The sequence below is a fragment of the Panthera leo genome, chromosome C1, assembly GCF_018350215.1.
Source record: "Panthera leo isolate Ple1 chromosome C1, P.leo_Ple1_pat1.1, whole genome shotgun sequence".
Taxonomy (NCBI): Eukaryota; Metazoa; Chordata; class Mammalia; order Carnivora; family Felidae; genus Panthera; species Panthera leo.
Window position 1 is genome coordinate 99520198 of NC_056686.1, and position 13526 is coordinate 99533723.

Consider the following 13526-nt stretch of genomic DNA (forward strand, 5'->3'; position numbering starts at 1 on the left):
GGGGTTTCCTCCCCACGCTCCTTCTACAGCAGGGCCTTTTCATCAGCTCATGCCACCCCTTCATTGGACTCCTGGTCCTCATTCCTTCTGGGAAGGGAGGCACTTTTGTTTCACGGCCACACCCTCCAGTCCTCTTACTGACTTGCTAGCTTCTCTCTGCGTACAGCACTGGCCCACACTTCGGCTGCACATTGCAAACACCCGCGGAGCTTCCAAAAAACCCTGATGCCTGGGACGCCTGGGTGGCTCAATCGGTGAAGCGTCCGACTTCGGCTCAGGTCATGATCTCGCGGTCCGTGAGTTCGAGCCCCGCTGTCTGTGCTGACAGCTCGGAGCCTGGAACCTGCTTCGGATTCTGTCTCCCTCTCTCTGCCCCTCCCCCACTCATGCTCTGTCTCTGTCTCTTTCTCTCTCTTTGTCAAAAATAAATAAACGTTAAAAAAAAAAACACCCTGATACTTAAGTCCCCCAAGGGGTCCTGTCTTAATTGGCCTGAGGGTATATGCAGTCTGGGCTTTGGAATTTTTAAATGCTGCCACGCCACTTCTCCTATGTGGCCAGGGTGGAAAAGCCTGGTGAAGATAAACCTTTCTGTCTCAGTCCCCTGCCCTCCTCCCGAGTCATCGTGTCCTCTGTGTGGCTTGGTCATTTCCTCCCACGTTCACACCCTACACTAGACCGTCTGAGTTGTGATCACCAAAAACCTTCCGCGCCCTCCATTCCAGGCGTCCTGTTCAATAAACACACCTTCCGTTTCTTCCCACCACCCCCTCCGGTACTCCCGAATCAGCCCTTTAATCCTACCGGACTGGCAGTCCATGACCTTGTATGTACTGGCCTTCATTTCTCTCTCCTGTCATAGCACCACTTGTCAAGGGCAGTCCAGTCTACACCTGTTGCCTTGCGTCATTTTTTTTTTTTTAATTTTTGAGACAGAGAGAGACAGAGCATAAGCAGGGGAAGGGCAGAGAGAGAGGGAGACACAGAACCCGAAGCAGGCTCCAGGCTCCGAGCTGTCAGCACAGAGCCTGATGCAGGGCTCGAACTCACGGACTGTGAGATCATGACCTGAGCCGAGGTCAGACACTTCACCGACTGAGCCACCCAGGTGCCCCTGCCCTTTTTTTAATAGCCCCTGCTTTCATTCTGAGGTATGTCCGGGGGTGGAAGGGAGAGGATAGATGTGCAGTCACCTCGCTTAGATTCCCAGCCAGCCGTCACCGCCCCCTTGCACACTGAGCTTCCTTTTGCCCTGCTCTGGTTTTGCATGGTGCTCTGACCTAACCAGGGGCCAGTTCAAAGCCGCCTGCTCTCCCCCCTACCTGCATTTGTCATTGGACAGAAACATTTAAACGTGTGGGCTGGCTTCTCTTTAAATCTCGGATCGTTTATGGCAGCGGAGCTCTTAACGCTGCCTGGCAATCATTTTGCATTTCCCTAATCTGTTCACTTCCCTCCTCTCCACAGTGATTATTGCATACCACCTTCTCTGAAATCCTCCTCTCCCAGCCTTACCCTCAGCTGTTTGCCCTGCTTTCTCTTTCCCTAAAGAAGCAGAAACCATCAGAGGAGAATTTCCCCACGCTCGCCCCCAGCCCAGGTCCTTGCAAAGGGCAGCTTCTCCCACCAGTCAGGCATGTGGCTCCCCACTCTTCTGTTGTCAACATTACTACAATTTCCAGACCTTTCCTGTTGACCTATAAACGTACTGTTAGACCTCTTGTCTTTTACTTTTGTATTTTATGAAGTAACTTTTTTAATATTTATTTTTGAGAGTGGCGGTGGGGGGGAGGGGGAGGAGCAGAGAGAGAGGGAGACAAGTTCCGAAGCAGGCTCCACGCTGTCAGCACAAAGCTCCACGTGGGGCTTGAACTCACGAACCATGAGATCGTGACCTGAGCTGAAGTGGGATGCTCAACCAACTGAGCCACCCAGAGGTCCCTTTAAAGGAATTTTTTTTAAGTTTATGTATTTATTTTGAGAGATAGAGAGCATGCATGCATGTGCATGTGCAGGGGAGGGGCAGAGAGAGACAGAGAGAGAGAGACAGAGAGACAGACAGAGAGAGAGAGAGAGAGAGAGAGAATCCCAAGCAGGCTCCATGCTTAGTGTGGAGCCTGACTCTGGGGCTTGAACCCACGAACTGTGAGATCATGACCTGAGCCAAAATCAAGAGTTAAATGCTTAACCGTGTCACCCAGGTGCCCCTATAGAGTAATTTTGATCTCACTTCACCCTCCATCTTTCCGTTCCCCAAGCCCCTTGGCCCCCACTCACTGCTCTTTCTTTCCTTTTATAGCCAAAGCATTTGATTTGTCTGTACTGGGTGTCTCCAGTTCCTTTTTTCCTGTTCCTTCTGGCACCTGCCCTGATCAGGCTTTTGTCCCCGGTCCTCAGGTTAAGGTCACTAGTGATTGACATACTGCACAATCCAGTTGTTGGCTGTCCTACTTGACTTGGGATTTAGTGCCGGTGATCATTCCCTCCTCCCAGAAGTACTTTGGTTTTTCCTTGGCTGTGGGACGCCGTCCTCTCTGGTCTTCCCTTGGCTGTGGGACAGTGTCCTCCCTAGGCTTCCCTCCTACCTCACAGCTCTTTCTTCTCCGCCTCGTTTGCTGGCTCATCTTCATTTTCTCACACATGATCCCCCGCTAACCATACTGTATATTTTACTTATTTATTTTGTTCCTCTTCCTCTGCTAGCATATAAGGCATTCTTTGTTTATCGCCAGTGCCTGGAATATGGGAGGCTCTAAGTACTTGGGTAATTAATCAGTGGATTACCAAACTCACGGGAGAACCAAGAAAGAATGTGGGTGGCTCCGTGGGACCTCAGGAACCGGTGACACTGGACAGACACTGTATAACACACGTGTTCTGCCTGATAGGTTTGGTGCTCCCGCAAAAACCCAATATAAAAATTTCAGTTTTTAGCTAGGCAGATTATAGAATTAATAATCTTATTAAAGGATAAAAAGAATATGTTTAATTCATTTATTCATCCATTCAACCAATATTGAAGTACCTTCCGCGTGCCTGACATTGAGCTGTCATAATATAGATGACTCCTAATGTGTATATGCTTAGGGATTTCTGTTTTCACAGAGAAGCAGGGAGTACCGTGCTTAAACGTAAAGTTAGTGTAGCCATGGATACTCGCCCAAAATGTTAAAACAGTGTCTCTGTGGGAAGGACTAGAGCTACAGGTGCGTGTTCCAGTCACTTGAGTAATCACCCCATTCTGACCGAGAGCATCATATGATGAAACGGAAAGAACCCATTTCTCCCTTGCTCTGCTCCTCCCAGCGGACTCTCCCTCACCCAGCAGAACCTCAGGGGAGGGCAGGAAACTGGCGTGGCCTAGAGTCCCCCTTGGGTGTTGGGTTCAACCACGTCTCCTCCCGTCCTCTAAGCGTGAGCTCTGCCTCCTGTCCTTGAGGGCACCGCAAGTCTCCCAGATTCCCTCACGCCCACCAGATCGTTCCAGACTCTTCTGCTTCATCCAGCATGGTGGCCTGTAGCCTGCTTCCAGATCCGTGTGGTTTTCTTTCCGGGTTTCCGGATTTTCTTAAGTGCTGTCGTGTGGCAGTTTGCACCTAAATTCCAATTCCCCCATCATTGTGCTCTCAGACGTATGTCCATTTTAACCAGGCCTGTTGGAAATCACCTCTTTCTGGTACTTCGTTCCAGATTCCGTGCTTGTGGTGAAGGCAAGGCAGCCAAAGCCTTTCTTTGCTGCAGGAAATACATTTGAGATGACGTGCAAAGTGTCTTCCAAGAATATTAAGTCGCCGCGCTACTCTGTTCTCATCACCGCTGAGAAGCCTGTTGGGGACCTCTCCAGCCCCAATGAAACCAAGTACATCATTTCCCTGGACCAGGATTCCGTGGTGAAGCTGGAGAACTGGACAGACGCATCGCGGGTGGATGGCGTTGTGCTAGAGAAGGTGCAGGAAGATGAGTTTCGCTATCGAATGTACCAGACTCAGGTGTCGGATGCGGGGCTGTACCGCTGCGTGGTGACAGCCTGGTCTCCTGTCCGGGGCAGCCTGTGGCGAGAAGCAGCAACCAGTCTGTCCAATCCTATTGAGATCGACTTCCAGACTGCTGGTGAGTAGAGAGCCCTGTTGAACCACACACTGAACTAGAGAGGCCCTAGGATCTTGATCCAGTGGCTTACTTTTTTTTTTTTTTAAATGGCTTTCTTTATTGAGGTGTGATTCACGTGCCATACAGTTTACCCATTCAGAGGGCATAATTCAGTGGCTTTGAGGACAGTCACAGCTGTGCAGCCATCACCACAGTTGATTGGAGAACATTTTCCTCATACGCCTACAGAAATCCTGTACCCCTCCGCCGACATCCTTCAATCCCTAGTCTCCCAGCAAGCACTCCCCTTCTTTCTGTCTCTATAAACGTACCCGTTCTGGACACTTTACATTAATGGAATATAATATATGGTCTTCATGTCTTTTTTTTTTTTTTCCACCTTAACATAGGGTTTTCTGTTTTTTGTTTGCCTGTATTCTTAATTGTTAAACAGTGTCCTCAAGGATATCCATGTTGTAGCATGTATCGGTAATTCATCCATTTTTATGGCTGAATAATACTCCAGTGTGCAGAGACACTACGTTTTGTTTGTCTGTTTATCAGCTTGTGGCCATTCGAGTGTTTTCTAGTTCCTGGACCATTGCGAATAATCCTTGTGAACATTCGTGTATCAGTTTTTGTGTGTAAAAACTACCTTTTTTTTTTTTAAATAGATGAACCCAAACTCAGCTATTTTAGATCCTTTAGAGAACACGGTGGAGTACAAAGAGAAGAGGGAGCTGAACCCCCAGAGGGGTTGTAAATGGCTTGCCAGAAGTGCAAGGTTCAGAGCCAAGACCCCCATGGCATCCAGCCCCATAGCTTTCACTCTTTAGTGGGTCTTTAGGGGTCCCCAGGACTGAAGGTGATGGGCACTAGTTTTGGTCCAACTTACAGAGCAGTATTTCCCCGTAGGGGATGAGCTTCTGACCTTATGCCTCCCCTTGCTTTGGGACTGGAGAAAGATTTCCCATCAGTTAATCAAGTTACCAGAGTTGTGGTGGTATGGATGAATGAATGTACCTGTCACCAGTTCGTTAGGAATAATTATTGGTGGTGTTCAGGTATGGGAAGATCAGTTAAAACAAGGGCATTTTTGTGTCTATTTCCGACTTGATTTTATCTTTGGTTAAGTAGAATGTTTTTATGCCTGTAAGGCAGAAAGGTCCACTTTTTTTTTTTTTAATGGCATGGATACATAGAGAAATGTTTCTTTTTCATCTGTGTAATTCATGAAGCTCTTCTGAAATCTCTGGGTATGTGTGTGCATTTTGGTAGGTAGGTCAGTTAAAAGTTTTTGATCCCCAGTTTTGTTTAGGATATCAAGGTGAACGATCATCATTTGTGAGTTTAATGTTGAATGTTTTCAGTCAATCTCCCATGGATCGCAGGGAGAAATTTCTGAACGTGTACATTTATGCTCACCTGTAAAAATTCAAGTGTTAATTGAATCAGCATAGTGAATACGAGATATTTGTTGAATTAAATGATTACTTTTTATATTAAAGGTAAACTAGACCTTAAAGTTTATTTTTTTCTGTTAAAGTTTTTTTTTAGTATTATTTTGTATTAACATAAACTTTAATACTATAATGAAATTATCTTGGGGCACCTGGGTGGCTCAGTTGGTTAAGCATCTGACTCTTGATTTTGGCTCAGGTCATGATCTCATGGTTCCTGAGTTTGAGCCCTGTGTTGACATCAGCCTCTGTTGATAGATGACAGTATGGAGCCTACTTGGGATTCATTCTCTCTCTCTGTCACTCTCTCAAAATAAATTTTAAAAAAACTTAAAAAAATTGTCTTCTGGCATCTTCTAATCCGTTAACCTTTAGGTTACTGAAGAGGAAATATTGATTTAAACCCTGAAATTTGGAAAGAGCAGAGAAAGTGCAAGTTTCTTTTATTGTGTATTTGCTTGTTTGTTTTTTAATAATAGCTTTATTGAATTACGGTTAACACATTGGAAAAGTCACCCATGTGAACTGTACAATTGAGTAGTTTTTAGTATATTCACGGAGTTGCGCAACCGTCCACAATCTCTTCCGGAATTTTTCATCACTCCAGAAAGAAACTCGACTCATTAGTACTCCCCACCCCCACCCCCAGCCCCCACAGCCACTAATCTTTCTGTCTCTGTAGAGTTGCCTCCTCTGGACATTTCACATAAATTGAATCACATATGTGGACATTTGTGCCTGGCTTCTTTCATTTTACATAATGTTTTCAAGTGTCCATGTTACGGTGTGTGCCATTGCTTCATTCCTTTTTGTGGCTGAATAGCATTCCATTGTGTGGACGTCCCACATTTCATTTATCCATTCGTCTGTTGATGGACATTAAGTTGTTTCCACTCTTTGGCTACTGTGAATCATGCTGGCATAAACATTAGCGTACAAGATTTTGGATGGACATGAGGGTTCATTTCTCACCGAGGAGTGATGCTGGGTCATACGGTAGCTCTCTTTAACTCTGAGGAACTGCCATGTTTGTTTTCCAAAGCAGCCGCTCAGTTTTATATTCCCACCGGCAACGTGTGACGGTTCTAAGTGTTGCACATCCTCACCAACCCTGGTATTCTCCATCTTTTCTAGAAGAGCCAACCTGGTGGGTGTGTGAAGTAGTATTTTATTGTGGCTTTAATTTGCATTTCCCCAATGACTGTTGATGTTAGGCATCCTTTCGTGTAGCTATTGGTCATATGTGTATCTTCTCTGGAGAAATGTCTGTTCAGATTGTTTACTCATTTTTAAATTGAGTTATTTATCTTTTTATCATTGATTAGTTGAGTTTTTCATACGGTCTGGATACAAGCCCCTTCACAGATACATTGTTTAAAAATACCTTCTCCCCGTCTGTGGGTAGTCTTTTCACTTTGTTGATGGTATCCCTTGAAGCATGCAACCTTTTAATTTTGATGAAGTCCAATTTAGTTTTTTCTTTTTTTGTTTATGTTTTTGGTGTCTTGTCCAAGTAACAATTTCCTGATCCAAGGTTGTGAAGATTTATGGTTCTGTTTTCTTCTAACAGTTTTACGTTTCAACTCTTAACGTTTAGGGCTATGATCCATTTTAGTTAATTTTTGTGTGTGGCAGGGGAAGGGATTCAGTTTTGCCTTTTTACATGTGAAGAACCAGCTGTTCTTGCACCATCTGTTGAATAGCCTCTTCTTTCCCCCTTGACTTGTCTTGGCACACTTGTCAAGAATCATTTACCCATAAGTGTAAGGGTTTTTTTAGACTCTCAGTTCTATAACATTGCTTTGTATGTCTGTTCCTATACCAGTACCACATTGTTTGATTACTGAGCTGTGAGGTAAGTTTTGAAATCAAAAAATATGAGCCTTCCCAACTTTGTTCTTTTTCAAGATTGTTTTGGCTTTTCTAGGTCCCTTGCATATCTGTATGAATTTTAGGATCACCCATTAATGTCTGTAAAAATGACAGCTGGGACTTTGATAGGACTTCTGTTGAATCTGTAGATCAATTTAGAGAGTATTGCCATATAATAGTACTGCCTTCCAATCCATGAACATGGTACACCTTTTTATTTATTTGGGCCTTCTTTAATTTCTGTCAGTGATGTTTTATAGTTGTCAGCATACAAATCTTGAACTTTTCATTAAATTTATCCTAAGTATTTTATTTTTTGATGCTATTGTAAATGGAATTGCTAGCTATTTATTTATTTATTTATTTATTTAGAGGGAGGGAAGGAGAGAGGGAGAGAGGGAGAAAGGGAGAAAGGGAGAAAGAGAATCCCAAGCAGGTTCCATGCTGTCAGCACAGAGTCCGACATGGAGCAGGAGCCCACGAACCAGCAGATCATGACCTGAGCCAAAATCAAGAGTTGGACGCTCTACCGACTGAGCCACCCAGGCACCCCTGGGATGGCTCTCTTAATTTCCTTTTCTGTTTATTCGTTGCAAGTGTATAGAAAGAAATACAACTGATTTTTGTATATCGATGTCAGGTTCTGCAACCTTTTATATTGATGTCAGACTCTGTAACCTTGTTGGGCTTATTATTAGTTTTAATTGTTTTTTTTTTTTTTTGGTTGATTCCTTGGACTGTTTTAAATACAATGAAATGGCATCTGTGAATAAAGACAATTTTAATTTTTCCTTTCCAAACTGAATGCCTTCTAATTCTTCTTCTTGCCTAATTGCCCTGGCTAGCATCTCTAGTACAATGTTGAATGGTAGTGGCACGAGAGGATATCCTTGTCTGGTTCCTGATCTTACGGGGAAAGTTTGCAGTTTTTTACCATTAAGAATCATTGTAACTGTGGGTTTTTCATAGATGCCCTTTATTGAGTTGGGGAAGTTTCCCTTCATTACTGGTTTGGTGAGTGGTTTTTTTGTTTGTTTTTGTTTGTTTGTTTGTTTGTTTGTTTTTACCATGAGAGATGGTGAATGTTGTCAAATACTTATTCTGTATCTATTGATATTCAGAGGATTATGTGGTCTTTGTCTTTCATTCATGTATCTGTTTTACTCTCTATAGGAGTTTATTCCATCTTGTTTTACATTTGTTTTTTGCTCTTCCTCTCGATTTGTTATGGGAAAGAAGGGAGACATAAGATCTTTTTATTCCTGGGTGAGGAATGGGTATTGAATCTATTTCTCAATTCTTTAAAAATCTCTGCACAACAGATAAAATGATAAAAGGTTGAAGACTGGCTTCGGTCTTAGACTGGCTAAGTTTTTATTGTATTTAATCCATGCAGTTGTCATGGCCAGTTCACAGTTGAATTAGGAGAAGTTGCCATCAGATCCTTCCAGCACAGTGCCCTCACATCAATTGACTCCCAGCAAGCACTGACTTGATATTGAAGAGTGTTTGCTTCCTAAAAATCAGCAGCACACCATAAGAGCCATATGACAAAGAGGTCCTTCCTGGTGTCCACCTTTCTATCCTCTGGTTTGGGGGTACTTGCCTCTTGGTACGAGGACGGTGTTTCCCAAAGGGCCCTGCTGAGTCATGAATTTCACTGACCCAAAGTGTCAGGGGGAAATATGGATTAAATGTTATGGTGTTCAAGGTTTTGGCCTTTCAAAAAGGATAATACGAAAGCTCTTCTCCTTAAAAGAGAAAAAAATTTTAAATATGATACAGTAGAAAAGGAAAAGAATTACCCATAACCTACAGACCTTGTTAATTGGTGTTGTCTGTCTTCCTAGAAATCCTCTCTTACGTGTTTTCTTCATGACTGTGACTTCAGGCCGTATATACATTTTCATGATCTGCTTTCCCGCCTTAACCTTATAAGATACATATTTTTCATGTTAAAACAAATTCTAGGTAAATAACAACTTTAATGACTACACCTCCTAGAAAATTTAGTTAGCCATTACCCTATTGATGGACATGCGGGTGGCCTACAGTTTGGGCTTTCACAAAAATACTGCTGTTGATAACCTTTTTTTAGGGGCTGGAGTTGGAACATGGTCCTGTCGGTGTTTGTATTTAAAAACTAAGTGGTCCATGTGCTTACTCTCTGCAGACTAGGAATCGGGGGACATCTAGTGACTCTGATTGTTCACTTACATTCTCTGTGCCGACGTCTGTCATCTGTGAAGTTAACCAAATTCCCTCGCAAAAACAGCATTACCACAGAAATTGACCATAATAAAAATATTTCCAAGGCTGGCATAAAGACCCATATTAACAGCAAGTTGTTGATTTCATTAGAAGGAAGTGCACCGCCGTTTATATATCACAATGAAGGCCTTTTCCCAGACCTTTGTCTGCATCGTGAGCCGTAGCACAAGTGCTCCGTTGTTCCCACAGCCGTAGCCGCTAGGGGAAATGACAACCATAACTTGTGACCTACAAGGCATTTTGGGTTTTCTTTGGACATACAAAGAAGCGAAAGTGAAATTTGTCCAAATTGGTAAGTCTTCCTTTGCGGGTTCAAATTTAGAAACCTAAATCCATGATGAGGATCTTCCTGTTTTATTTTCATTTTGTGGTCTGTCAGAAGGGGGCTGGACACTTCCAGAAAGCCCCTTGGTGGAGCTCTGTTTCTAGTCAGAGAAAAGAAAACGTGTGGTCCTCACGGGTCACCTTGGCTTCTACTAACATGCACTCCCAGGGAGCCATCGAGGTAGATCAAATCCAGGCTGGTCAGGACCTGTGGGAACCGTGGCTGGGAGGGCAGTTAATTGAAGGGCAGGCCGTCCACACGTAGGTCAGGCTTCCCTCTTCTCTCTGCTTTCGTCCCTTTCCCCATGCCCGGGACCGCCATTCTGTCATGATCCCCCTGCCCTGCTCCCAGAGTTGATGCCCTCCTGCTGCCTGTGGTTCATCTGAACTCTCCCCACAACCTGCTCAGGGCTGCCCCACCCCCCTGAGCTGCCGTCTCCTCCACCCACCCTTTGCCTTTCTCCCAGCAGAACAGACCACTCTGGTCCTTGGTGTGAGGAAAGCAATCCGAGCAGTTCATCTTCCCACTCACGGTGAAGTGAAAATACAGCCTTTTCGACTCTGCCTCGTTGGTTCGCATGACCTTCACACTCTTTCTCGGTCATTTCTTGTAGGTGTTAAAAAAAAAAAAAAAAGTACTTCCTCCTCTTTGATGATCTGATTTAAAAGTTAGTAATCACAATATTTTTAGCTTTGAATGAGTTTCAGAATCTGTGTCCAGGGCCGTCTCTTTTTGCTTCCCAGGAAACCCAAGAGAAGTCCCATAGGTATTCTGGAACCTTCTTCAGGTTTGCCTGTTCTGAGATTTTAGAAATTAGAATAAGGTAAATACTGAGCTCTTCGGATCAGGTTGGCTGAAAGCTATGTAATGCCATCACATAAAACTGAGGAGTAAAAGGAGTGAAGAGGATAGGAGCCAGATTGCAGCCATGCAAAGGGATACTTTTTTTTTTGAAGTTTATTTTATTTTTTTAATTTTTATTTTGAGAGAGACAGAGAGAGACAAAGAGAATGAGAATGAGCAAGGGAGGGGCAGAGAGAGAGGGGAACAGAGGATCTGAAGCCGGCTCTGTACTGACAGCAGTGCTCACAAACCGTGAGACCATGACCTGAGCCAAAGTCAGAAGCTCAACCAACTGAGCTACCCAGGTGCCCCATATTTTATTCTTAGGGAGAGGGGGAGGGAGAGAATCCCAAGCAGGCTCCGCACTATCAGTGCAGAGTCCGACGTGGGGTTCGAACTCACAAACCGTGAGATTATGACCCGAGCCGAAACCAAGAATCAGCCGCCCAACCAAATGAGCCACTCAGGCGCCCTGGCATACTTTTTTTTTTTTTAATTTAATAAGTCACTTACTTATGTCTAGTAATCAAATAGCATAATAGCAATTATATCTACAGTCAGATGCATCTAACTGACTCTGTGGCAAATATTATGAAATTCTAGCACTAAATCCTCTTTATGTGTTCACTCTTTATACTTCCAATTTCGTTGCTCATTTTTGTGCTCACAACTCGAAAGCTTGGAGTACCTGTGCCCTATATAGTTAGCACACTTTGGGTAGCACCATCTTCTGGCCTCTGGAAGAAGAAAAAAGTTCTTTTTTTTAAAGCAAACTGAAAGTCAAGGAGAGGTGTTCTCAGGAAGATGTGCAAGACCGATCCTGTGTGGGTAGTGTTTTGAAGCAATACCCATGCTGCCTCGATTTCCCCTGACAGATTGAGCCTGTGGTGCCCGCCAGTGCCCCCTACAGTGTCGTCATTGTTGGCAAGTTGGTCTGCTCACTGGATCTCAGCCTCCTAACGGCAGAGCCCCTGTCCCCAGCACAGCGAGGCCGCTCTCCCCGTCGGGGGGCAGAAGTGTCCCCAGTCCAGTCCTGTTCCCTCTGCTCTCCTGCCACCTTGGCCTGGAGGTGACCCGCACAGAAGCAGAAGCAACCCAGGCTGTATCAGGCTGGCAGGTGGGGGTGGCCTTCGATTGGGACCACGGTTGTCATCAGAGAAGAGGTACGGGAAAAGCCAGAAGCAAAAGTAATTCTGTAGGAAGAGTTCTGTGGTGGCTGTAATGAAGAGGACGCTCATTTGATTGTGTGTGATGCACGTGTCCCTGAAGAGAAGCAAAGCCACCTTAGACCGCCACCTAGCCCAGGTCCAAGGAAGGCGGGCCACGTTTAGATGGCCATTAGAGCGCCAGGAATGGAATTTAAACACGAGTGTGAACGGGAATAATGAGGTGCCATCACTGTTTTCCAGGTCCTATATTTAATGCCTCCGTGCATTCAGACACACCGTCGGTTATCCGGGGAGATCTGATCAAGCTGTTTTGTATCATCGCTGTTGAAGGAGGAGCTCTGGATCCAGGTATTTCTCTCTGTCTTGCCTCCTGCTCCATGTTGCTTTCCCTGAATGTGTCTCGTGTCTTCCCACTGTGTTGCGTAGACCTGGAGGCCAGGGATTAGACTCTCGGCTGATCCAAAATTGCCTAGCTCAGGACTTGGTACTCAGTAGGTGTTTAATAAACACTTGTCGATGGAGGCATCTGTGCGTTAGATGATTCCAGACACTGGAACATGAGCTCTCAAGGCAATCAGTGGGCCACTTCCGGGGCCAATACAAGCTGCTTTGAAACCTACCAGCAGAGTCCAGCCCCTTTCCCTGGTCTTTCATTCATTTATTCATTCAGAGATGCATTGAGTGTCTTCTGTCAACAGGTACTGGGAATAGAGGAGGCACTAGAACACTCCACGTCTCTTCTCACGGAGCTTGTCACCTGATTAAGGAGACAGAAATCACCATATAATGTAATATCAGGTGGTGTTAAGTCTGTGATGAAATACAGAGCAGAGTAAATGGGGCGAGCGACCAGGCGGTGCTATTGTTTAAATTCTTGGGAAACCTTTGTAAACCTTTTCTTTGCAAAAAATATTAGCACTGCCAACAGGACGCCTGGGAGCCGTGGGCCATCAGTCTTACACCTGTTCTGCCTGGCCCCCTTCAGCGACCAGTCGGTGTCTTCGCCTGACACTTAGACCCGCAGGGTTTGAAAGGAATCGAGCTCTGTGCAGAGACCACTGGATGCGTGGCCCTGGGGTGGGCACGGGAAGCAGGTTTTCATTCTGTATTCAGGGCAGGTTGTAAGCAACGCGAGGACGGCCTGCAGGGAAACCAGAGTGAACGGCACGATCCCTCTGGCATCGAGCAGCAGAGGCCTGGGTGGCCGCAGGCCCTCCGGCCCGCGGTTCGGGTAGCCACTACCGCAGGGTCAGCAGTTATGTTCCATAAAGGGTTCCGGTGAGAAGTATTTTTGGCCTCGTGGGAGGCCTGCAGCAGTCACCTCTGCAGCAGTCACCTCCGCAGCGAGAGCAGCCACGGACAGTATGTAAGCAAATGCGCTTGGCTGTGTTCCACCGAAGCTTTATTGACAAAAATAGGTGGTAGGCTGGGTCTGGCCTGCGGGCTGCAGGTTACGGACCCCGGGACTAGCTGGTTGACACCGAATTGGTTCTTGCA

General features: G+C 45.2%; 1 protein-coding gene across 1 annotated transcript in view; it reads left to right on the top strand.

Moving 5' to 3' along the window:
* Positions 1-13526, top strand: part of PTGFRN (prostaglandin F2 receptor inhibitor) — an 85192-nt gene that overhangs the window by 62840 nt on the left and 8826 nt on the right. Inside the window, exons 6-7 of the mRNA XM_042953583.1 lie at positions 3691-4110; positions 12270-12377. Coding sequence (XP_042809517.1) covers positions 3691-4110; positions 12270-12377 — 528 coding nt within the window. The remainder of the gene's footprint in view (positions 1-3690; positions 4111-12269; positions 12378-13526) is intronic.